Genomic DNA, 27,570 nt, shown 5'->3' on the forward strand with positions numbered 1-27,570 from the left:
CACTTCCTGTTGTCCACCTAAGGAATGTCACTCTGTCTTCCCCCAGGGGCCCTTGCTACCACCACAGCAACAAGCTTCCTTCTGTCATTTTCTTCAAAATCCCTTGCTGCAGAGCTTTGAGATTTCCAAGCCTGGTGCTGTTTCTTACTGACTTCTGTCATCTACTTCTGAGAATCAGCTGTGGGCGGGGCAGGAGGTTGGAAGGAAAGTATGAGGATGGTCAAGATGCCAGATGAGCCTAGGGTCCTGCCTGGCTCTCCACATCTTCTGTTTCCCAGATGGGCACCAAGCACTGACCCATTCACAAGAGGCTAGGATAAGAAGAGACCACAGAGGTCAAAGCTAATGACCCAACTACTCTGGTATCTGCTTCCTGGTTGACTGCTTCAGTCCTGAGCCTAGTGCTCAGAGGGCCCTCAGAAGAGATGGATATGTACCATAAAGCTAAGTTTTTAAAGTGGGGACTGACTGAGTAGATGCTTTTTACTCTCCAATTACAAAAAGGCATAACCAATCAATTCACCTCCAGAATTAGCTGCTATTCTTGTCTAACTTAAAGCAAATATAAAGAAAATTATTCAGAGTAGTCACAATGGGTTGCCACATAATACCTGTTAGTAATGCTACAGGGAGACCAGATGCTAAGAAGGGAAGGATGAAGGCCTTCCTCTGGCCCAACTGACTGTTCTTAATGAGACTCTAGATCACTCAGAAACCCAGGGCAGTCTGTGGCCCTTTAACTGTGCATTCCCATAGAATCTAAATGGCAAAGGTGATGAGCTACCTACCCAGCCTGTTGCTAGAAGATGAAGTCAACACTCACCCATCAACAAGCTTTTCAGTCCCACTGAAGTCTACAGATGCATGTCCTCCAAAGGCCAATATGCTCAAGGCTCTGTCCACAACCTGATAACCACTGGGAGGTGGTGGGACCTTTAAGATGCTACATTTGGTGGGAGCCTCCATCGTGGGGCATATGCTCTTGAAAGTAAGAGGAGTACTCCAGGCCCTTCTTCTCTTCATATCCCAGCCTTGGGGTGAGACATTTTCACCCAATCATGCTATGTTCCCTCACCATTGGTCTAAATCATGGATAGAAATTTCTGCTAGAACACACCTAAATTCATTACCTCAGGCACCTGTGACAGCAGTGGGACACATGCGTCACACTTTTATTTACTGGAAGAGAACTCAAGATATCAGTTCAAAGGTGGGCTTGGGAGATGCCCAGTGTCAGAACTGTGTGGAGGTGATGGAGCCTGGACATCACTCCTCTGGGATGCACCAGGTTCACACTACTGAGCCCTCACACCCTGACCAAGCAGACTGAGTAGGCCAGAACTGCAGAGGAAGGAACTGTCTCCTTCACATTCCCCAAGCTCCAAACTTGACAAAGCTGATGATCAAAATGGGAAGAAGAGTGGCAAAGCCCAGAAGGGCACTCCAGACACACCCTAAGCTGGCCTCTCCAATCCCAGGACACAGTGCTGCTACTGCTGCTCTCAAGGGGCAGGCTCGCCCTTTCATCTTCCGGTTCCTCCCTGCAAATGTTACTGCAGTGAGCCAAGTCTTGCTGAGTGTTCTGTTTCTAAATCCTTATCAGAATGACAGTGATGTACGCTTGCTTCCTGTAGGCGGGTAGGCATGAAGAGCTTACACTCTCAAATCTTAATAGGCTTATGAGAAAGTGTGTTGTATGGAGACCTGCTTCCTTGGGCTTATTAGATTAACCCAATCCATCAGTTCCAATGCCACCAAAGTCACAGAATCCATGTTGTGGCACCCAGGAAGTTCAGAAGTCATAATTGCTGTCAGCTAGGCTCAGCAAAGGATATAGCAAGTACTAGGAACCTGTCCCCAACCCTAGACTCCAGGTACCCGACACAGACATCACTGATCATGCCTCAGGCCAAGCCAGCTGTAACTACTTGCCTCAGGACTCCATGTAATGCCCAACTGGCCCACTACAACCTACCACAGTCACCTCACTGCACCTACTACGTGCAGCAGACTGAGCATGAGATCCATGCCATTAGAACCCACTCTGTCCTCCTTAACTTCCTAGACAGTGAGGTTCCTGCCTGAGCTGCCAGTGCCTGGCTTCATTGTCAACATAAGCATGGCTATGATTCTGTCATATGTTCCCTTCCCAGGCCAGCTGTGAGCTCCTGGGGTGCTTCCTCGGATACCATGATGCTGCCCCAAGTATCATGTTATTGGTGACAGTGGAAAGGCAGGAGGATGGACAAATGTCAATAGCAGACACACCTCTTGGAAGCTCAGGAAACTTAAAACTTGGAAAGCACAACTTAATCCAGCTTCGTGATCTGATGCTCACAGGCTGGACCTACTATAAAGTGACTTCTGGGCATTTTCCTCTCCCATATGCCACGCCAACCTCTGCCAAAATCAGTTTCCTTTAAAAATAGTAGAGGAGCGTACTCCATGTTTACTACAAACTGGTGTCTGGAGCAGAACCTTCATCCTTCCATACCCTTATAGCCTGACCCTCTTTATAGCTCTTAAATGTGCCTGAGAATGGCTCCAGCTAGGTGTCCTGGAGCACACCACTAAAAGATAACAGGCTGCTCACATGCATAAGAGCTGATAATTCTTCATCCCATGCTCCAGCTTATCCTGTCCAGTCTTAATGCCAAATGCTACCTGAAATACCTGTGGCAACAAAATCCGAGCATGTAACTAAGTACTCACTGCTCTGTGAATCACACAAGCTCTGTAGTATACACAACAGTGGCGCCACAGTTCTCTGCGACAGACATCTGCCATGCAGCTTCTAGAACTTTCCATTGCTATAATAGAAGTGTCCTGAAGAGCTGGGATCTCTTGAGAGTAGACTGAGGAAGGCTCTGGCTTCTAGCCCACTCATATGCTGATGATGGCCTAGGCTCCAAGTGGCTGGGAACACAATTCTTCACCCTGTGGGATGCTCTAAGGCCTAGCTTATCATAAGCCAGTGTGAGTGCAAACAGGAAGTCTCAACTGAGACATGCATTCTCTATCTGCTGGAAGAAATCCTCAAGCCTAGTCCTAGTCCATGCCAAAGGAAAAACCATTCCAGAAGCTTCCCACATACCTAGATTCATCTCCAATCCCTGAGCATGGCCTTTGCACAAAGAGGCTGGGGTACAGAAGTGTGTTTGAATGGACAAGGTTCTGGTCCAGCAGCATCCCCTCTGCATAGCCCACTGTTTCTTACTACAGCCACACAACTAATGTCCACGTGTGAGTGACCCCCATTCCTAAAGCCTTTCTGGCAATTCTGTGCAGGTACTGATCTTACCCCCTCCTTAGAATGTTTCAACTGCTCCATCCTCACTAGGCTTTATATTTATAACCAATATAAAACATTCTTCTTCACAGATATCCTGTACAGACCTACACACAGTGACTACAGCTCAAAGCCACGTGTTACTTGCCACCCATCCCCCAAGAACTGCCCAGCTCTGGAGATCTTGCACAGCATTGCCCCTAACACCTGAGACAGAGGAACTGACAAAAACATCACAGTCCTCTCTGTAATACTCCCAAAGCCCAGGGTCTCTGAAAAGTACTCAATGATATGTGTGAACTGAGTGGCTCAGAGACCCCTAAGATTTTGCTGAGCAGTACCAGGGCATGTGCCAAGTGCAAGGAGGCCCTGACTCCAGCTCTCTTCCAACCCACCTGTCCCTGGAGTGGTGAAAATGGCAGTGAGGACAGTTAATAAATGAGCTGCCCCACCTAAGATGCAAGCAGGTCAGGAGCAGCACAACAGGCCATTCTTCATCAAACAAACATCTGAGCACGCTACCTTTGTGTGGGCAGAGAGCGACGTGTACTCCACCATGTGGGAAGAGTAAAGCAAGATGGCTGGCTAGGCCGGTGAGGACATTGGCCTGGGACTGGGTTAACTGAGCCCCTCAGCTGCAGTCCAGCACCCAAAGGACAAATTCCAGAGTTGCTGTCATGTGTGGGGCATAGTCTAGAGGTGGTCCTTCTGGGAAGACTAGATCCTTTCTCTAAAGATCACCTCAAAAGTGGCTCTCATAAATTAAAAATCTTTTAGGCATGGGAACCACTGGCCAATCCGTGACTGTCACATCTGGTGCCAGCTGTTGTGATAAGACAGCAGAAAACCCTGAGAGAACACATATCTGCATGACCCATGCTTGTCCCATTCTAAGACAATTCATTTCATCCATTTCCTGGCCACAGTCTCGTCCAGGGGCCTAGGGCAAGGGGCTTATCAACAACCTTCCCATGGCATGTGTCCTAAGAGGATCTTAAGCCACACTGTAGGGATAGCCCAGCCAATAAACACCCAGCTACACAGAGTAACTGCTCAACTGTTGTCTGAGTGCTTCCAGTGCCAAAAAAGGCAGTTCATCCCTGGAAAATGGAAACACGCTGATTTAAGATGCGAAAGGGTTATGGCCAGGGTCCTATCCATTCAAAAAAGAGCTCTGTACAAAGGAGTTGATTCATGACAAAATTAAATCGCAGGAAAATTAACTCAATGAAGAGGTCATGAGCATTCTCAAAGTGTGAATGCCAACTGAGTACTTCAGGGAAACAGTGCAGGACATGGCTGATCTGATCTGTCTTCTGTCTGCTCAGAGTGTGATTGACTTGATACTTGCTTTATTCATAATGGGACAGAATTGCAAGGAACTCTGAGCTTAATGAGCAGGCTTGCGTCATGAATAGCCCCAGCAATCACAGGAATGAGAGCATTTGCAATTTACAGGATATTAGGTTCTGTTTCCTGTCATCCAGCAGAAAGCTAATCGATGCACTCGACTGACAGCTACTTCAGCCAAACAGCTCCAGGTAAGGCTTTAATTCCCAGCTAGTATCACTGAAAGGGAAGTCTGTAGCTGCCAAGTCCTTGATAGGAAACCTACAAATCAGGAACACGCTCTACCATGAAAACACATCCAACCACACAGCTCACAGAACACTACCACACAGGCCTCCATGCTGGTGCCACAGAACAGACTGACGCAGTTTTAGCTACTGGTCCCATTGCTTTAACGAAACACCCAGCAAAGCTTCAGGGAGGATGGTTTGCTTGGCTCACAGATCAAGGGTATAGGCCATCATGTTGGAAAAGTCTCAGAACAGAAAGCAAATAGTCATATGGCATCTGTAGTCAAGAAGTGAGCTATGAATGCTGAGGTTCAGATCCCCTTCTCCTTTGCATTCAGTCTGTCAGTTGGGAGGTGTCTTCCCACCTCAACCTAACCTACATATGCCCTCATGGACTTGTCTAAAGGCTAGCCTAATGTAAATACCCTCTCACAGGTAGGCCCAGAGGCTAACCCTTAGGTAACTCTAGATCCCATCAGTTGACAGCATTAACTATCATAATAGGTTATAGGAAAAAACAAAACAAAACAAAACTATCCACAAAACTGACATTTCCAGTATGTGCACACAAATGCACTACCAGCATTTAGAATGAAGGGTGAGTCTTCCATTCAAAGGAATGGCCAAACTCAGGCAGAGATGGTAGGCACAACGGCCCAACAGCACTTTGGCCTGTAGGAAGGATGAAGCAACCAGAACAACTGTCCTGCAATTTCTAAACCAAAGACCCCCTAAAGGTTTAGCCTTGTGCAAGGGTCCTATCTGCACCAAACTCTGTATGCCCATGTGCCAGACTCTCACACTGAGTACTATGCAAAGCCTGTACCACACGCCACCTTATACTGACACATGCTACCAGAGCCCTATCTTCTATACCTGCCCCCAGCACCAATGCAGTGTCCCCATTACAAAGCCCTGGCCCAGAGCCCATTCAGGGCTCTCATAGCAGGGAGAACCTGATCTTTTACTGTAAAAACGAAACTCACTTGGTGCTTCCTTCCTAGCTCTCTGTGACGATCTGATGCCTCTCCTTCGTAAGCCAGTGTCCACTCCCCATACACACATAGGGCAGCTTCAGCAGGCCTCACACACAAAACGGGGAGACTAGAATAAGCAATGGATGCTCAGGGGAGCCAAGGCAGATGCTTCCAGAAAACTCAATCTCCTCAAGACATGAATTTCATCAAAATTGGTGAAGAGTGGAAAATTTCATATTGTGGTGCATCTGTCTGAGGATTTCTTTAAATCTTTATTGTGAGTAACTCAAAACATAGACAACACGTGAGTCCCGAGTGTGAAGTTTCTGGAAGAGCTGCTTGGATATACAGCAAAGGTACATGATTACTCGGCCATATTTACAGTTTAACTCTGCTTAAAATGTAAATTGCCAGTGAGAATGGGAGGGGACTGTCACCAACCAGCTGCAGTGCAATCAGGTGACAAGGAGAATCTTAGAAAGTCCTTTTCCTTGTTCTACATACAGCCAGATGATAGGAACACCAGAGCTAGATTTTTTTTTTTAAAGACTTGGTTGCAATGAAGAGCATGTTCTGTAGGGAATCTAGTGTAGGAGGAGACGGGACAGGGCTGGGGCCATGGGCTAGGTGCTCACCTGGTAGGTGTCCCACAGACGGATGGTGCAGCGTAGGGGTAGCTCCCTCATCAGCAGGTTGTTCATCCAGCGGAAGGCAAACTGCAGGTACCGCACCTCATGCCCGTCCAGATGCCGGTGGACTCGCTCTACACAACACAAGCACAGGCTGTCAGGGGAGCCTGAGGTCAAAGGACAATTTTCATCAAGGAAGGACTCCACAGTCCACTCTTGAAGAGAACAACTAAGGGGCTGGAGAGATGGCTCTGTGATTAGGAGCACTTACTGCTCTTGCAGAAGACCTGGGTTCAATATCCATCACCCAGAGGGCCGTTCACAACCATTTGTAACTCTAGTAAAGGGGCTAAAGAAGAGACAAGAAACTGAGCCATCAAGCCTCTAGAGAGCCCACCCTAACCAAGCACCATCCGTCCTGTACACAGACCCAGAAGAACTGTTCCTTCTTCTGGGACCAGAAGAAGAAACTCCAGATGCAGAACTGAGTACTAAAAAACTGGGCTTTACAGAGAGCCGGGATCTCAAAACACTCTCCCTGAAGTGTGGACCCTGACCTATTTAGGGTTACTATTGCTGAGATAAAATGCCATGAACAAAAGCAACTAGGGAAGGGAAGGGTTTAACTCATTCACAGTTTCCTAGAACAGTTCATTATCAAAGGCAGTGAGAGCAGGAACTTGAAAAGATCAGGAGCCTAGATGCAGGAGCTGAGGCAGAGATCCTGGAGCAGTGCTGTTTGCTGACTTGTTCATTATGACTTATGCTTTCTTAATAGAAATAGAACCTAGGACCATAAGCCCAGAGACAGCACCACCCACAATGGGCAAGACCTTCCCCATCAAACACTAATTAAGAAAATGCCCTTCAGCCAGATCTTATGGAGGTGTTTTTCTCAATTGAGGTTCCCTCCTTTCTAGGTAATTCTATCCTGTATCAATTTGATATAAAATTAATCAACACATACCAGCTAACTAACTGGCTAAGTCTCAAAAATATGGCTTTCCCAACCACTGAAAGGAGAAGCCCTGTCCTATGCCTGTTCTGCATCTTACATATGACCCACTGCTGTGTAAGAATGTACATGCTTAACTGGGCTGCTGTGGCCAAGACAGTCGGTCCCACAAGAGGTAACGATGGGCTGGTCCTAGAAAAGCAAGGCCTCAGCAGGCAGGCAGTCCCTGAACTGTCTGCCCACTGCTGTCCTCAGCTGAGCAGAACAGCATGCATGGGGATGGGGGGAGTGGGGAGAATGCTCATGGGACTAAGCCAGTATGGCCGTATGGCAGTGCTTTGTCTCCTCAGGGTCCATGTGCTGGAGGCTAGGTTCTTGGTATGCAATGGAAGGAGGTAATGAAACCTTTAAGATAAAGGTGTTAGAGGAGCTCCTTATGTTAGGGAAGACTTGCTCTCAGGAGGGACTAACACACAGCTCTCACAGAGCCCAGGTTGGTTCTCAACAAGACAGCTGTCATAAAAGAAAAGCCTGGATAGTTTCTGACCTTCTCTGGCTCCTGTTCCACAGCATGAGCTGTCCCTCTCACAACTTTACCACCACTATGCTGACACATGTCCTCATCAGAGATGAACCGACACCAGTGTCCTGTGCATGAACCTCTGGAACTGAGAGCTAAATTAGCCTCTTTTCCATATAAGTAAGCAGTTTCCAGTATTTCACAAAAGTACCAGCAAACGGGCTGGGTCTAGAGAGAAAGCTTAGAGATTAGGCCCTTATTAATGATGGGTAAGAGAAAGCAACTCAAGATCGGTTAAAATTAGACCACGCATAGCTACAGAATAGAGCTGATGAAAGCAGCCATGTTTTCTTCAGTCTTCAGAGGCTGGGACAACATACTTAGAAGGCAAAGGGCCAAGGGCCCTAAGACTTTGAGAAAAGGGATTCAGGAAGAGGGGTGATGGTCCTGATACCCCTGGAAAGAACACTGGGTGGGGTGGTGGTCCTGAGACACCCAGGAAAGTGTTCCTGATCTAAGAAGCAGAAGGATACAGAGGTCTCTGTGTCTTTGCCGTAAGCTGTCTCTGCAGGAAAAGACTTAAGAAGCAGGGTTCCAGGCCCAGCAGGAAGAGGCCAAACCCTCTGCTGGGCAATGGGGCTGCCTGAATTTGAGGTCTTCCAGCTGGTTCCACTCACTGCAGACTCTGGATTCTGTTTACTACAGAAGGCTGCTAAAGACCTGCGCAAACAGGATTAAACAACTTCCTAAATTTATATAGGTAAAAATTGTTATGGAAGACAAAAATTCTTTCCAGCCTGAAATTAGCTATAGTTACAAAACTAAACTGACAGAAAGACCCAAGGGCTCAAGTGGCTCTTCATCCCGGCAACCTTTGCAGCTCCCAAGGGCACATCCTGCTGGGACAGCAGCAGCCTCGGCTGTGGCCCAGCGCACTGAAGCAGGGCGCTGCAGTTGATGTGAAATTCAAATCTGATGAACACTTGCAAACCAGCAGTTTAGAAAATGACAGAATTTACTGAACAAGGTTCTTTCTACATGGGAGCATGAGGAATGAACTTTCATGAATATGCAGGTGGTTGTTTGGGGACCCATAATCCAAGGATGGTGGCAGCACTGGGGAGGAAACCCTGGCATCTGGAAATGGCAGGCCTGAGGGCAGTCTGCAGGGCAGTGTAGCTGATGCCAGAGCAGGTGTCCCAGGCGGGCACCCTGGTTCCACTGGCCACTCTCAGCCACAGAGGTCCACTACTATCAGGTTATAGCTGGTCTCACTTCTACCTTCAGCTGTCGTGGAAATGATGTCAGTGCAGGGGTCAGCAGCCTCTCCATCATCCCCTCCTCAGATGGACATACTAAGTGACTACCAGGTCTTCATGGTTAGACTTAAGTTCTCCAAGGGAATAGTCTCCTTGGAGACAAAGAGATGGTCTCCTTGGAGACTCTCTATGTCAAAGGAACAGCTGATGCTGGAAATCTCCACTGAAGATTCAGAGAGGGTAAAGAGGACAAAATGAGCCACCGCAGAGACTTACAAGCAGGAGCCACAGCCTCCTACACTGGCCACATTCTGCCTGTAGTAGCAGCAGCCCACCCACTATGGGAAAGGCAGGAATCTTAGGACCTGGAAAACAAATAGTTCTGACATGCGCCCCGCAGGCAGGTAGGACCTTTCTAGGACAAACTGGCAAGAAACTACTCTGAAAAATTAAACATATTTCTGGACTATCTATCACTGGAATAACTCAGCAGAAAACTAACCTTTTCTGCCCTATAAAAAGCAGGTATGGGGACCAGCAAGCTGCAGCCCCCCCCTCCATATGGCTGACTCAGTAAGGGCAGGTTCTACCAGGGGTACAGAATGGGTGCAGGTTTGGTTATCTCCCTTTTAGAGCACCAGCCCTGCAGAATGACCACAAGACTGACAGCAATAGTTATTGCTTATGTGCCTACATAAGGGCACCAGTCTACCCTTGCAGGGGAAGGCTCAAAGGGAGGGCATCATTCCCCAGAGAGAATACACAAGGAGCCCTCTACACCAAACCACTGTATAGCAAGCTGCTCCTCTTCTCTTGTGCATGACAAGGTTGGAGCCTCTTAGCCATCTATGTCACCAAGCTTCTGAGCACTTGACCTTCTCTTCTGCTCAGTGTGGGACCTTGAACTCCTAGGAGTTTGCTAATGGGCACACTCTCATTAGGTGGTGAGACCACAATATGAGATCATGGGGACCCCTGTGAGTACCTGTGGCCAGTGTTCTACTGTGTGAGCTAAGCACTGCCAGGTGGAACCACGGATTCTGGCAGATAGTGTCCAGCCAGTAAGTGACCTGGACAGAATTCATAGGGAAGTGGCCATTCTTCACTGACTGCATGCTACTCGGGAAACAGGTAATGAATGAGAAAGTGGACCAGCCACCAGCCCTCCAGCCAGCTTCTAATGTGCATAATGAGTCTCTGACAGGGCTGCCTCCTATTCTGAACATAGTGTAAGATAAACTGCTAAACTCTAGGCATGACTTCCGATTTATGTACATTGGAACTGCAGATGTGTGTGCTGAAATGGCTCCTTTCTCTTGTTTTATAGGTGACCGTGAGCTCATGCGCTCACTGATAAAGGAATCTGGTCAACAATAATTCCAAAACCAGAATTTCCATTTCACTGGCAATCAGGGTTCAAGTATAATGAATGAGTGGGCAGACATAATTACCATCATCTTTCAAGCCAAAATGTCCTGTGTGGCAGGGCAAGGTACACCGCTGTAGTCATCGGAGGGGACAGCAGCCAGAGCCTGCAGAGCGCTCTCCTCAGAGCTTTCACTGGTGGGCCCATAAGCTGAAATCCTGCAGAAAGCATCTAGTCTTCTAGGCTGCAAGTGCAGGTAAATTATGCAAACACACAGCACCCTGGAGCTCCCGCTACAGGTTGGCAGTATTGACACGGGACCAGGCAACAAAGATTTATTTGTACAAAGAGCAGACACAATGGCCCACATTTAGATATCCGACAAAGAAATCTTTCAATCCCCATGCTTAGCTGAGGGCAGGCTGAACACCGCCTGCTTTTGCTGGGCCTGGCTGGAATGAGCTTTGATTAAAGGGAAAGATTCCGATCATCTCATCAGTAAGGAGGATAAAAAAAGAACAGAAACAAGAGCAGCCGGCAGTCAACCCAGGGCCTCTGCCACCGACAACAAGCTGCTTCTCTGCCACAGGAACAGTCAGGTCCTAAATGAGTGCTGCACCCAAAACACATGGCCACCTAGAGGACCTGGGGACCTGCTGTGTCATGGTGACAGCAAGAACCAGAGGGAAAATCCTGCCACCCAATCTCAAAAAGCCACACTGCAAGTTACAACAGCAGCAACCACCCTCCCTAAGAAAACAGGCAGGCTTTCTCTCAGCAAGGCCAAGGAGCCAAGCTCCAGCAGAGTATGCTCAGAAAAATGATAAAAGGGCTGGAAGTGGGAGGAGATTCAACACAGAAGGCTTACAGCAAGGAAGGGCTAGGGAGTCACAAACGCCAGGGCTGTGCAAGCAGAACCATGGAGACAAAGGGAATCTGGACTTTGACGACCAGGGCTCTGAGCACTGGGCCTAACCACAGCAGCCTACTTCCATCATCAAACAGGAGTAGACCTTACTAGCTCAGGGTTCCAGTCAAGGAGGGTGTCTCTTGCTCCTTCTTGGCCTAAGGGGATAGGAGACTGGAGCAAGGCCCCAGGGATGAAAGGCTGGGTTGAAAGAACATCTGGGCCAGTCCTGAAGCTCAGACCACGCTCAGTTCTTCTCCTGGAGATTATCTGGTTTAGGAAAATCGGAATGCCTAGGAACACAAGTGACCTGTACTGTTACCTAATGAGCTGCAACACTTCCCACAAACAGGTCACTACACTCTAATAATGGTCAGATAACTTCAGGGGAGGGGGGGCATTTTTCCCAGAAATCATAATGGAAATCAATAGAGAATGAGATTTATTTAGAAAACTTTAACACCATTTTAGAAATGTGCTGATCAGGCAAAGAGAGAAATCTCAACATTCTCCCTGCTGCTAGTAAGCCCAGAGCTCAGACCAGAAAGGTTGGAAGGGCTACCTGCCCCTTGAAGGCATCCCAGGAGCCCAGGATGAAGATGGGAGCCTGGTAAGCTGTCACCTCACACACAAGCCACCCCCAGTGTGTGAGAAGCAGCTCACTAGCCCCAGTGCCAGGTCCTGACAGGCTTTGAAACCCTACCTTGTCTTTGTTATACTAATGGGGCTCCTGGTAGGTACTAGACAGCTCTGTGGGGTGGGGAAAGGGAGGGAAGCTGGAGTGTGAGTGGCACTACACACCCAGGATGCACTTGGCCACACCCACAATGTACCCCATGGAGCTCACCAGAGCTGGCTTTGTGGAGACTCCTAGGAGGCCAGCACTAAGATTCAGTGGAGAGGTAACAGTCCAGATACTGCAGGTACAGGCATGGAGCTCCCTAGAACAGACTCTACCCCATGCATCTCTTCATTGGCCTGATCATCCTGGCCCATGCCCCCACAATAAAACTGGGGTGCTTCCTGGATCTAATGAGCCACTCCAAAAAGCTAGCAAGCTTTAAGGGCTGAGGACACTGTTGAATTCTGAACCAGTCAGTAAGAAATGTAGATTGCCTGGGTACTAGAGTATGGCTGGCATGTGGGAGGAGAGTGGCCTATCCTGTCACTTGTAAACTCTGACTCTAATTCTAGATGGATAGCATCAGAAGTATGGTGGCCACCAGGCTAGGCATTCAGAGAGTAAACACACTCTGTCAAATATCCCAATGGGCTGATATCCCCAACAGACCTTAGAGTAGAGGACAAATGCATTTCTTCAAAGCAATTCCTCCAAGGGTTATTTTAATGAGGTTGTCAAGGCACACCACTGTTGTCTTCTTAAGGTGTGCTGGTGAGAGCAGTCAGACCCAGAAGGCACAATGTTTCAAGGCAGGCAAACTTGACATGGCCAATTCTGCCCCAGGAGGAGCCACAGCATACTCAGGCCTAGGCCTTGCAGGAAGGAGACAATACCTCTCATTCTTGGGACCCCAGTGGACATGAGCCCGAACATAATTAAGCCTCCTGGCAAGCTGTATAGCATCAGTGTATATCTGACACCACAGCACGCAGTCTTCTCATCTCTTGAGAGGCATTAAGGACTGTTTTTTGACAGTAACATAATCTAAAATACAGGTTCTTATAGAGCTACACGGAGCTGAGGCAACGAGGCATTAGATCATTCTTGCCTCACAGATGTGTTCATAAGCATCTCGATAAGCCCCTCCAAGACAGGGCTATCATCACACCAGAAAGCAACAACCAAACAGATTCAGATGAACAGGGTGGCGCTGAGTTTCCTGAATGCCCAGCACTCAGTAGGTCTGACTGCACTCTCCATACAAATCAGCAAAGCCTGCAGGAGAGAAGTGGAGCAGATGACGGTGTAGCTAGAAGACAGCCCCGTGAGGCTTAGCCCCTGACTCCTTTCCATTCAATTTGTGTGTGTGTGTGTGTGTGTGTGTGTGTGTGTGTGTGTGTGTGTGTGTGTGTGTGTGTATGCGCAGGTGATATGCATGTATGAACATCAGTGATCACCAGGCTTCCACAATCCCTCTCTACCTTATTTTTGATAGTGTATCTCATAATTCAACTGAGCTGGCTGGCCCGTGAGCCCCAGACATCTTCCTGTGTTCACTTTCCCACACTGGGATTGAAGTTATGCACTAGCATACCTAGTCTTCTTACTTGGGGGAAGGGGGTGACTGAACTCAGGTTTTCATGCTAATGTGACAGGCACTTTGCCAGCTGAGCAATCTGCCCAGGCCTCATCCCATGCAACCCTCAAGAGATGATACTCTAAAGATTGGAAAAGGGCTGCAGCGTCTGGAAGGCAGCAATGCTCACTCTGGATGGAAGCATCTGAAAAACACTTTTTAATTTTGATATGTCCAAATCTCCTTTATGCTTCCTGGTTTGGATGGCTTTCTAAGAAATCAACTCCAATGCCTAACGTCACTGAGCAAAGCCTCTGTTCCTGAAAGCTATAGAACCTGAGGTTTAAAGGGCCTCCTCCATTCAAGTTTACTTTTTAAGGTGGAAAGGGCATGATGCATGCTCCTTTACATAGTATATGTACTCTGCCAATGAATTTCCTTCCAGCTTTGTGAAAATCAATTGTCCTTATGTGCAGCTCTCTCCTAATGCTTTTCCATCCTAGTGATCTTTAGCTCAGTGTCAGTAATGTATGACCTTGATCACCCACCACTCCTGAACTCAGCCAAACCTGGGCCTGGCATATTGTTCATCTTGCTGGGTATGTCTAGGCATGGCAGAGGCTCTGTGTCTGCCTATGAACTACAAGATCAGTGTGCCACTTTCTACAGGAAAGCAAGCTGGGATCTTAACCGGGATTGAGCTGAATATGCAAGGAAAATGTTATTTAATACCCGACTTTCCGAGTCTATGGGCATGACGCGGTCATTCTGAATTTTCTCTACTGTATTTTTGTTACCACATTGAGTTTTCCTGATAAACTTCACATGTTTTGCTATAGTAACCAGTGGTACTTATTCACTCACATTTGCTACTGTCTATGTATGTGCATGTATGTACCCAGGCACTCAGCCTGGAATGTGCCATCCACATCCACCTTGTTATTTTTGAGACAAGGTCTCTTGCTGGGCTGGAACTAACTCACCAAGTAAGTAGGCGGGTTGGCTAGTAAGCCCCAGGTATCCACCTGTCTCTGCCTTACAAGCACACTCTGCCATGCTTATCCTTTCATGTGAGTTCTGAGTGTCAAACTCGAATGCACCAACTAAGCAATCTTCCCAGCCTACTCAATTACTGATTTCTTCCTGCTATTACGCAGAAACACTATTTCTGTGTGCTGCTCTGGTGTCCTGAAGTCTTACGAAACTCTCCTCCATGTTCTAGTCAGTTCTTTTATTGCTTCCACCAGCTCTCAAAAGATGAAGGGGTTTCCTTTCTCCTTTTCCAGCCTGGGAGCTATTCTCGCACCACGTGTGCTTCCATTTGCTGGTTTTGCCTGTGTGCACTGGCTGGACTACCTATATGCATGCTGAATAGAAAGTAGTACAAATGAACAGGCCTGGAGAAAGCATTCAGACTCACATCGCTTGCAAGAGTTCAGCTGCAGGCTTTTGCAGAAACCCTCTGGCAGAGTTAGGAAGTTCCCCTCCACTCCCGGATTACTGCTGGCTTTCATTAAGAACGAACACTGGGCTTTGTCAAACGCTTCTCCTGCACACACTGAGATAATTTTATGGGTCTGTCCTTTTTTGATATTTTAACATAATGGACTATATCAGAGGCTTTCTCAACAGTTAAATCAGCCATGCATTGGAGGATACAGCACATCTCACAATGATATATCATTCTTTTAATGCCATGTTTGATTTGATTTGCTAAAAGTTTTGTTCAGTTATGTTCAGGGAAGATATTGGTCTATAGTTCTTTCTTTAAAAGAACCTTTTAAAGTTTGGGAATAAAAGAAACACCAACCTTATGGAATAAACTGGGAAACATGTGCCCCTGTTTATTTTCCCAGCAGCCCATGTAGAATCTGTTTTCTTTGCTGAATGCTTTCCAGTGAAGGCCTAGAGTCTTCTTTGAAGGAAGATTTAAGCTCTGGCTCATTTGCTTTCATAAATTTCAGGATGTTCAGAACATCCTATTTCTCTAGGGCTAGCTGGCTGTGTCATTCTGTTTTTAGAAAACTATACACGTTTCATAACATTGTCAAATGTGTGAGCGACAGGCCCTATTTTCTTCAGGCTTGGGGGACCTGCCCAGTGGTGACTATCCCAGCCCTCACATTGGCAATCTGTTTGTTTGTTTTTCCTGAATAGTTAACTATAAACATCTGTTTATTGACTTTTTCTAAACAAGCTTTTGGATTCACTCTATGTGATGGTTTGTATATGCTTAGCCCAGGAGGTGGCACTATTTGGAGGTGTGGCCTTGTTGAAATAGGTGTTGCCTTGTTGGAGTGGGTGTGTCACTGTGGACTTGGGCTGTAAGACCTTAGCTTAGTCCTAGCTGCCTGGAAATCAGTCTTCAGCTAGAGGCCTTCAGATATAGATGTAGAACTCTCAGCTCTTCCTGCACCATGTCTGCTGGATGATACTGGACTGAACCTCTGAACCTTTAAGCCAGCCCCAATTACATGTTGTCCTTGCAAGAGTCATGGGATCTGTTCACAGCAGTAAAACTCTAAGACACTCTACCTAACTACCCACCTCAACTCCTGAAGTCGGGAGTTGAGATCCCTGACTTGATAACTTGGGTCTCATTCAGGAATGAGTGTCTAGTACTCTGTGTTTCCCTCTGCTCACTGCTTTGTCTGTGTTTGATGAATTCTGTGCCACTGTATGTCTGCATTTTTCTGCTCACATCAAAATACCTAATGCCCCTTGTAATTTCTCCTATAGGTTACTCTCACTGGGTACTTAAAGGAATACAGATTGGGCATCTCCCTAATATCCTGCAGATTTCTACACTAGCTCCCTTGTTTTCAAAGAGCATACTGCACATTCCTTAAAACCTCTCAGCCTCCCTGAGATGTCTACTGTATGGATGTGTGTGGTAAGACATACATCCTCAGAGCTCTCAGTAGGTCAAGCAGGTGCTGCTTACTGATGGTGCTGTCTGGGTGCTGTGTGCCCTCACTGGTTCTCTGTCTACTGTCCTACTGCTTAAGGAGAAGTGATCAAAACCTGCAGCTATGACACAAAGACATCCAAACTGAAAGTTTGGAATTCAGTTCTGAGTGTTTTGAAACTGTCAGTACCCACATTAATACCTGGTAGTAGGAGCAGGTGACTGCTCTTATAAAACGAACACTTGGTAAAATGTTTAACGTGTTAGGTATGGAGGTCTCTATAGCATATATGTAAATACAAATATAATTATACTACATAAAAGATTATATTCTTCATTTAGAATGCTGACATTCAGCAGTGAGTTTCACTTTTAGAGTGACGTGAGACCATGTTACTTTTAAATCATGTGTCTTTGCATCTAAGATGAACTTCTTCCATGGATCACATAGGTGATTCCTACTCTTTGGTCCAGTCTGACAGATCTGCCTGTTGTCCGGCATGCAAGGCCATCAACATGTGCTTCTCTGCATGCTGAGCTGGAGCCCGGAGCGTGACTCCTGGTCCATCTGTCCCATCATTCTCTGCTCACCTTTCACACTCTCCTTGTCTCCCTGTGGTAAGCACATCAGCCATAGGGTTCCACTTTGCTTCTAGTACAGCTTGCTGGGCCGCAGCTCAGCTTTCTAGTCACCATACAGTTCATAGCCTAGGTGCCTGTCAGTTTACCTTTTGTGTTTCAAATGGCCTCATGTGAAGTATGGGGACCTGTGACAGTAATCTGTTCCTCCTCTACCAGCATGGTGCTATGCTCCCCTGGTTCTCCTCTGTCTCTCTCCACACAGCGGTTGTCATTGTCACTGTTTCTGTTTTAACTTTCTAGTTCTTCCTGCTCTCTTTGGGATTCTTTTACCTTTTGCTCTTACAAGTGTAGACTTGGCCTCCATTTCTGGGATACTTTTTTTCTAGCTAGCAACTTCGGGGTTCTCCTTTCAGTGGCTCTACTGCATTCGGTCTGAGATGTTCCTAAGCCATCTGTCATGGCCGTGAACTTGTCCGATTCCCTTTAGCGTTTTATCAGTGGGGCCAAGCACTTTGACTCTGAGGTGACTCGGTCTGACTTGCTTGCATCTCATGCTCACTTTCTGCTTGTCTCTCCAGTTCTTGGAACTTCAGCTTCATCCATATTTTCTAAAAGGCCATACATTTCTCCTAGGGGGTTCTCCCTGGTCCCCTAGAGTGGACACCAATCACAAGTACACAGCCTGTACCTTCCTTGAGACCTCAGGTGCCACCCCATCGTCTTCCTCCTAGTTCTTTCATTCTGCACAGCCCTCTGTTGCTGAACTCAGCTTCTCTAGAGTCTGATGTCCCATAATCCACACAGTATAGGTTCCATTTGTTTCACTGGAGTCCCCCACAAACTCAGTGGGGACAATTCTGTCTCTATTTCTTCAGTTAGATGGTCACACTCACAGTCCTAGTGTCCCTGTCTAACCAGTCCAGCCCGAGCAGGGTAGGGTTCACTTTTGACTGACATCTGGCTCACTATAGTTCTCTGCACCACTGCCTCCACCGCTGCCACCACAACCCCACCCTACCCCCACCATGCCCTTGGGAGGTGGTACTGGGACTCTGAGCTTGTTTGGTACTGACCATGTGACCTCTTGTTGCTTTTAAGTTTTCACCGATGGTACTTTAATTCTTTCTTTGTTACCTTGAGCAAAGGGGCACCAGGGCCTGTCCCCTCGGTGCTCAGTAAAACTGAAGTGGAAACTTCCAGGTTTTTTTGGAGAGTCAGTTGTGTTGGATGGTATTTTGCTGGGGCAAACACATGAAGGGGTGTCTTTCTGAAGTAGACACAGGTGAAAGACTAAGGCAGACTCTTGAAGGAACATTTAGCTGAAGCAGACACAGGAGAAAAGATGCTCTGCTAAAGCAAGCATGTGAGAGGACATGTGATAAAGGGTTCTCCGCTAACAACACACATGTATTGGTCTACCTTACATTTCATAGTTGAGCTTCATTTGTTGGGATTGTTCCATGTATGTGCTGAGGCAAGACCCATGCTAAGGCAAATTACATGTGAAGGCAAGGCATGTGAAGGACATATTATGTTTGGAGGGTATAAACAGGACTCCACAGAATGACAGAGACAGAGCTTGGCTTGCTGGTACAGTCTTTGATGATCTCCATTTCCCTAAGACAGGCACAGCTGAGAACTTCTCCTGGTGTTCCTCCTGGTCCTTCCTGCTGACTGGAGCCAAGGCTAAGGCCTGGCTGTCCCTGCTAGGTCATCACACTACTGCTGCTAACCTGACTTAACCAAACTGGACTGCTGGTATGTCTGTGAAGTATTTGCAAGTGGACTGAGCAGCAGCTAACCTGTGACCTAAAATGCTGATTTCCAGACAACACAGATGGGATTTGCTCAAAAGAACCTTTCTAAACAGGTCCACTTCCTCATATGCTTTCTTTTCCACTTTTCTGGTGGGCGCCAAGGGAAATTAAAGCATTTAAGAACCATCATTAAAAATAAGGTTTGGGGAAAAAATTAAAATTACATAAAAACCCTTCTCAGCTCTGCTCAGTGATTGTAAGTATGATGCTCATTCCTGGCTCAGGCTTTCAGGAACAGACTCAATCTCCACATGAAGGCTTCTGGCCTTGTATCTATACTTGCAGGGCCTCATGGAACACATCTGGTCATCCTCTGTGCTGCCTTTCCTCTTAGCCTCAGCCCTTCCTCAGACTCTGCTGTTTGCCACAATCAGCACAGACTGATGACAACACAGTTTTGTAGTCCAGTTTTGAAGTAGGGCTAAGGTGGCTTTTCATCCAGGGGCGAGCCTGAGGAGACCCTGCTTTTACGTCACAGAATGTCATGCTTGGTGAAATCCACTTGCTTACAGCTGTGTGACTAAAGGCCAAAGCTGGGCTGACTGCTGGCTATGGCCACCTGCAGGCTTCTCCAACCAGCTGCACACTCACTTCAGGTGTGAAAAGCATGCCTGGCACTACTTTCCAAGGTGGGATCTCAGATGATGTGATGGGAAAGGCTTCCTGCAGCACTGCCATCAAGACACAGTTGTCACCATAACTACAGAAGAGCTGATACACAAAAGACAGGAATACCACCACGCAGGACATAGCTCTACTAACAGGCCATCTTAGGGTCTGCCTATCACATTCACTTCATGCCTCTTCCCTCTACAGCATGGCATAAAGGAGGGGGCTTGACCACCAGAGTCCAGCTCGTGGAACATTCTAGACTGAATGAAGGAGGATCAGGGACACTCTGCCAGATGGGCAGCTCCAAATGGCAGGCTAAGACCTAACTAAACTGAGGAAGACACAGAAACATCCAGCCAAATGAGCATAAAAGTCTAAAAACATGACAGGTCAGCTCCTCAGAGTCAACCCTAACACAGCCAAAGTAAGACTGTAGCATCCATGTTCCCACAATACACCCCCTCTCTGTTCAACCAGCCTAATGTTGGGAGCACAGCCACCACAAAACTGTGCTGCAACCTAGACCCAAGACCTGCCTGTGCCAGCTTTCAGACTCAGCACATCATAGCCCTGCCACCTCCTGACTTCCCTGCATCCCACAGAGCCAAGTACCTGGAGGATGGAGAACAGACAGGAGCATCCCTCTGTAACTACTATGCTGGCTTTGGTAACCAGCATGGCACCTCATTGTAAAACTGAACTATTTTCCAGGTTCAGGACCCATGGAACAATACATATGAAAAGATTTCCATGTCAGCGAGAGGGTCAGTTGGGCAGACAGACCTGCAACTGCATGGTGGATAAATCAAGACAGAAAGAAAAGGACCAAGGCTTAGGAAGAGGGTGGACAGGTGGGTGGGATGAAGCATCTTCAAAGTACTATGTGATAAATAACCACATGGAAGCCCCTAGCAGTACCTAAATTTCATCATTCACTTTGTACAATAAAACTTGGAGCCTTGAGGGTCAGACCCTTCTATTACCCTGGCAGACCCAGATCCAGCCACATGAAACTCAGGATCACCAGAGATGCTGGGACACACATGCCATCCCCAAGATGCCAGCATCCAGGAGCATCCTCACATCATAGTTATTCTTGAGCAGCCTCAGGGTTTGTCATCAGCCTCTCAAAACCACCAACTAGTTGAGACACCAACAGAATGCTGATCATCCCTGCAGCAGTTGGTCAGCAAGCCAAAGGCCCTCTAAACACTGAGCTCCTGAAGTCTGGTTTCATAGTATATTTGGGAGTTTGCTATAAATGTCATTCCAAGGGCAGCATCTCTCATGGTCAACATCACAGCCAAAGGCCTAAGAGACACAGTGCCTAATTCTGAGAGAAAAGAAAGATCTAGTGCTGAAAACATCTACCTCTGAATGGGAGATAGATGGCTCATGGGCTGGGAAGGCACAGGACCTTCAAAATATTCATTTGTCCTTAAAACTTCAGGCCCCGCCAATGCTATTTAACTGGGGGGTGAGAAAGAGTCCAGCATTTTGCCACAAGAAAGACAAAACACACAGACCCTCTCCAGCGGCCATGAATAGGAAAGATGCTGGGGACATTTCAGAAGCAGATCTGATGGCCTACATTCAGGCTTTTCTTCTTGAGGTCAGGGCGAATCTCTTTACTTGGAAGTCTCTGCTTACAACGTAATTAACTGATCTCAGCTCAGCAATAAACCCAGAAGATCAATCTCAGCATGGGGGTCACAGAGACACCATCATCTGGTTACCAGGCTTCATTCACTTCTACTTTATTGCCCATGGTGGACACAGACACTTCCAAGTGGTAAACGTTCCACACTTGGTGCCCATCACAGCTCTGCCTCCTTGTCCCAGAACATCTCAGTGGTTGGAAGGAAGAGGCAGGGGCAGTGAAGAATCAATGCCAAGGGACAGTGACCTGGATCTCTGTGGAGTTCTAGTCTTACCCTCCCACCTTGCAGTAACTGAAACAGTTTGGCTTTCTCACAAGCCATGAAATGGGCTGCTGTGGGAGTGGAGATGTGCTAGGGGCCTTTCTTTCTAACAGCACTCCTTTGCAGCTGTGCTAAGTATGGCCTGGGGAAAGGGCTCACAGAACAACTATTAACATTCTGATGTAGGACAGAACATCCTCTGCAGTCACAAGCCAACTGCCCATCAGTATAAGGCTTCACGATGCGGGGTTGGGGGAGAGCAATCCTGTCCTGCAGGAGATTTATGTATGACAGACCAGAAGGCCACATGTCCCAGGATCCTTGGGGTGCACACATCCTGTAAGTGGGATGACAGACAGACCCCATGATGTTAATAGAATCCTCAAATTGTTCTGGAAGAGCACTGAAGAGGAGCTTGTGCTGGGAAAGAAAAAGAAGAGTCAGCAGGGACTACAGAAAGCAGGGAGGTGGAGGGTGAAGGCCCGAGGGACAGGGTCAGAGACAGGGACAGGGATAGGCTGTTCTTCCAGGGTACCATTCTAAAAGTAGAGATGGAGAAGATGGCTTGGTGTCCTGAAACCATGATCCCAAGACCACCATGTGGACTGAAGCAACCAGAGACTTGAAGCAAAAGCTGGTAGAAGAGCAAGACAGAAAAACAAAACAGAACAAAAACATTCAAGCTTTGGGGCTGCCTCCAGGCTCTCAGAATGAGGGAGACAAGAGAGCCCAGTGCTGGTTCACAGAGCCTCCAAATCAGGTCCTGAGAGCAGGGATGTCTGAAAGGGACGGAGGGACAGCAGTGGGTGACAAATGCCATCATTGTCTCCACAGATCATGACTGTATAAGCAGGAGAGCATGACACTATACCCAGAGTGATACCCATTTAGGAGGAAAACCAGGAAGCCCAAAGGGCCTGTGGGTAAATGGGCATAAAAGACACAACAACCAGGAAACAGGGAACACAATCCTCAGAGAAATATAAGCAAGCACTGAAGACTGGCTCTTCCTAGCCCTGGCCACTGTGGCATACTCCTGGGAAAACCCATTGGCTAAGGTTCACACGTGGCTTCCTCTGCCCAAGGGAACTTCCCTAGACTATCACATGGCCCTAGAGGGACCTCATTACACATGTGCTTTTCAATCAGCTTATCTGCATGTCTCAAATGAAACACCATTATCATTTCCAGTTTAGCATCAGCCATTCTGAGACCTAATGAGGCTACGCACTGGAGACGGGTTGCTGTGTGGCAAGAGGCGGTCACAGTGAGGACTGCCCAGGCCCGAGCCACACTGCTGATTTATTCTCTGCTCTCCAACTGCTTACCTTGTTGGGGTAATAAAAATATTTTCACTCAGCTGGTAATAAAATTGAATCTAGTTTACTAGCTGTAACTGAATCCTACCTTGAAAGAATAAGTCAATTTTAACCTTACAATGTAGTCACGACAGCTTTCAGAGAAATGCCATTAAAATCACATTTAACTGGAATTAAAAACCCAAGAAAGGGAAAATGTACAAGGAGATAAAGCCATTTAACAGGCAGAGGTAGAACTGCTGCTCAGTAATAAGTTCTAGTGTTTTCTTCCTTAAGGAAATGAGAGAAATATTGGTAAGAAATATTGACCACAGGCCCCTCCCCAGCTCACAGCAGCGGCCTCTTCTGTAACTAGTTACCCAGGAGCTACACTGAGTCAGTCACTATAAGGACCTTATGACTCTCTTGACTTCACACACAGGACAAACAAGAGGTGATGGGAACACTCCTCACTAGTCTATGGCACTAGCAGGAGATGGCAGGTGAGCTAACCTCCAGAACTGAGGCTGAAACTCCCTACCACTGGACAGGGAAGTGAAAGCCAAAGTGTTCAAGGTTAGTCTCCTTTTCTTCTGGAGCACTCAAACTAATCTCTAGAGCCCAGATCCCTATTTTAACCCAATGCCAACATCTTTCCTGACATTCACAGTCCATATAAACCTGCAGCTGAAAGTCAACCCATCCCTTAGACTTCTGCCAGTTGATGGGGTACTCACCTGCTTCTTTATGGTCAGTTTCTCCATCCTATCTCCATGCCAGCACCAAAGTGCACTGGTCCCTCATACTCCACACAGTTACAGGAAGCACTTTTTGTGAGACAGGCTGCCAATTATTCACAAAACTGAAGAGAGCTGCCCTGGTCTCTACGCTGCTGACTAAATGGGTGGGCTGTTTCTCAGGTAACCAGTAGACTCTACCCCTAGATATAGATGCAAACAAGGCTGTGAGGGCCTTAGAAAGGACTTCCAGCTAACTTTATAAGGGTGTCCTACTCCTTGGGGCACACCAAGTACCTTCCATAAAACTATACACGTCTGTCTGTATCTGGCCCCTTCTCCTAGGATGTGAATGAGAAGAGCAAAGAAAATAGCTCTCAAACTTCAGCCTCTCAGCATGTGATCCACACACTGAGGAAGGGCTCAGAACTTTACAAACTTCCCAACCAGTGTGGGATTTCATTTCCTTAATAGTTGTTCTATCAAAATTTTCTGAACACAAAGCTTCGAATACAGTTTCAGCCAGCACAATCTAAATTCTTCAGCACTTTTGTTATCTAAGATTGAGCAAACTTCTAAGTTATGTTCCAAAAGCAAGGGTGTGGGGCACCCCTGTCTTCGGGTCACATCATGGCTCTCTTGGAGAATCTGGTACTCAGCAAGTTCTTCCATGTCACTTCCCTAGGACATGAACCTGCCTCCTCCTAACAGTGAAATCATGATGACAGTTCCTCAAATGTAAGCACACATAACACACTCTGCACCACTATAGACACAGTATTAGTACTCTCCAAAGTCCCTGTGTGGAAAGCTGACTGTCCAATTTAACCTGCCTCATCCTGGGAGCCAGTTCTACATCACCTGGCCAATAGCTACAGCCAGAGCACAGACCTGTGTCCAGTATGCAGTCTGACCTAATAGGGTATTTGTATTTGGGAATGGAGCCCTTAAGCTAGATAAGGTCATGAGAGCTGAGCCTACAGACTTCAGTGACATAGTGATACAGCCCAGAGGCCAACATCTAGGGCCACTGCAAAAGCAATCCCATCCTCCTGAGGCTCTGAATGATGACAAATGTATCTACCAACACAGCACAGGGACCCTAGGCTAGCCGTACAAAGAATCACTAGTAAGACGAAAGAAGATCTCCACTAAGGAAGAGCAGTGGATGTCAGCCTCAGCATAGCAGCCCACACTGAAAAGTCAAAGGGACCCAGCTCTTATAGAGCTCAGTCAGCCTTGGCCACAGATGAGAACCTCTTGGAGAAGATGAGAAGCTGCTCCTAACAGACCAGGACACAGGTACTTGAAACCAGTACCAAGACATCTACAGGACAATGACAAGAACAGTAATGAATAGCTAATATATGGTCTACATATTTAAAGGGTACATGTGCATGTGTGTGTATGTGTATCACATGTACACAGTTGTGTATATGTATATGTGTATGTATGTGTACATTGGTGTATGTCACACAGGTATGTTTATGTATATTGTATATATAAACGTAAAAAATATATATGTATGCATATGTGTATATACAGATACATGTGTGCATGCAGGTATATGATATATATATGTGCAGGTATATGTACTTAGACTCATGTACAATTGAATGTTTCAGTGTGTGTATGTATATATGTATATACAAGCATAAATATATGTGAGTGCATATGTGTACTTATGTGTATACAAGTGTGTATAAATTTGTATATACAAATAGATATAAATGTATACCCAGGATAATGTATGTATATAAAGTATTCTTGTATATACATGTGCCTATACATGTATGTGCAGGTGTGGTATATATGTATATAGATGTATGTATATAAATAGTTACATATATTCATAGAAGTATATACATGTGTATACAGATTAAGTGTATACAGCTAGTATGTATTCATACAAATGTGTGAATGGACATGTATGCATGCGTACTCAGATGTGTGTGTGTGTTTTGTGCACATACACCCGTGTGCTTGTATGCTCTATGTACATGCACATGGTTTGTATATATCAATGTATGCAAGTGTATTAAGGCTGTATGTGTATAATTTCAAATACTCTGTTACATTTAAAGCCATAGTCCTCCCATTCTATGACGTGTCTAGAGAGAAAAGTGAGCCTATAGCTTAGACTGGGCTTAAATTACACTTTCCCCTCTGAGCTTGTCCTTGGAAGGATTCCAGATAAGATAAAGGAAGCCCAGGGAAGTCTGAGCTTCAGTGAGTGCTGAGTACTGTCCAGGCATGTTACATTAAAACCTGTCAGTGTTCACCTGAAGGTCAAAGGCCACTGGGCGCATTTTACTTACTGAATCTGGCACCCTAAACCCATAGCAGCCATGTGGGGTTGAGAGATTAGGTGGGAGATGAAGTTAGTGCTGTTTTACTAAGGAAAGAAAACCCAGGAAGGCTCAGCAACAGCATAAGTGGTCCAGCAACAGCTTCAATGCTACTGCAGTAGCATCTCCTCAACAACCTTTGCTCAGGCTCGCTCACCAGAGTTTCCCAAACCACCAGGCCCAGCAGTGTCTCTCTACTTTAGGCTACCTCCAAGAACCTAAGACAAAGCCAGGTAGACCAGGGCTCCAGAGAGAATAAAAAAGTGCTCAAATTCTTGCCTCTTCTCTACTCCCTGGAGGAACCCTACATTGTCCCTGTGCCTCCAGAAACAGGCTTCTTAAGAGATGGTACCAGTGTCTCCCTGAAGGGCTAACAACACTCTCAAGTCCATGACCTAGTTCTCTATAATCTAATCGCCTGACTGGGCAGGACCAGCATGTCTTTGAGCACTGCTGAAGCTGTATATAGTCAAGTGGTCTAACATCAAGCAAGCTCATATGTCACATATGTCAAAAGAAACATCAGACACTTCATTTATGCAGAAACACCTGTGCAGCTGCAGGCATGACATGAGAAGGCCTGGGACTCTGCAAAGGTGCTTTGGTTACAGTCTTTGGGATGCAAAGGCTAGAAGCCTGCTCACGTCTGGCAATTCTATTTTGGCAGCAATCTAGGCCATGTGATTTCTGATATAGTGGATGCTAATGACAACAAAATGTGCCAGGGGTCATTATGATTTGATGGGGAAATGTAAATTCTCACTTTCAAATATACACAAGCATTCCAGATGCAACGTGGGCAAAAATCGCATACCACACTCTTTGGACTGAGATTCCCCTAGGAGGCAGGAGTCTAACAAACACCTGTCACGGCAATAAGAAATCACTTACTGTGAGAGCAGGTGGCTACTACCTATAAAGAGGTGACTCTGACAGTGGACAGTGAACACACATGTTATCTTCTTTAGCCCACAAACTCCTAAATAAATGTAAATAATGAGAGAGGCAGGACAGGGCAGCACAGACAGCACTCCATTTCTGCTTTCTAAGGCACTGTGACATACAGCTACTTGAATATGGACAGAGCCAACTGTAAGACACATGTAGCTTTTAGTCCATAAGTCCCTTGGCCCTGAGCCCTATTCTTCCTGAATAAAAATGCCAAGCCCTTAACCTTTCCTGACTTCCAATGTTTGTAAAAAATATTCAATAGGACTAAAACTTACACGACTTTCTAAGTCTTTTCTGAGCTGGTGACTGTAGTGTCCATGAGCTGTGCTCAAAACTCTCCTCTCAGCTTAGGCTGTCCCCTGACATCACTGTAGCCAAATGCTGGCTGCCCAATAAAACGAGCTCTGTGTTGCAGTCTCTGGTGAACACACCAGGAACTCATACATGCTTCTCAAGCCCTTTCTCCTCCTACCTCAGGTACTAGCCAAGGACACTTCTGGCAGCTGCTACCATCAGCCTGAATCACAAAGTAAAGACCACAGGACAGAGCCCCCAGCCCACCACAAGAAAGGCTGTATAAGGACAAGCCCTGTTCTAAGTTACTAAAGTGCAGTCACTGTGATTTACAAGGCATAAGCCATACTCTAGCTTCTAACAGTGGTGTGGATTTCGACATTTAGCCACTTGGAATTTGGTCAACACCTACCCAGTGCAA

General features: G+C 46.6%; 1 protein-coding gene across 1 annotated transcript in view; it reads right to left on the reverse strand.

Moving 5' to 3' along the window:
• TBC1D22A (TBC1 domain family member 22A) overlaps window positions 1-27,570 on the reverse strand; it is a 269,910-nt gene that overhangs the window by 89,903 nt on the left and 152,437 nt on the right. Inside the window, exon 11 of the mRNA XM_080938816.1 lies at window positions 6,482-6,609. Within this exon, the coding sequence (XP_080794942.1) occupies window positions 6,482-6,609 (128 nt within the window). The remainder of the gene's footprint in view (window positions 1-6,481; window positions 6,610-27,570) is intronic.

This window comes from Micromys minutus (assembly GCF_963924665.1).
Source record: "Micromys minutus genome assembly, chromosome: 27".
NCBI lineage: Eukaryota > Metazoa > Chordata > Mammalia > Rodentia > Muridae > Micromys > Micromys minutus.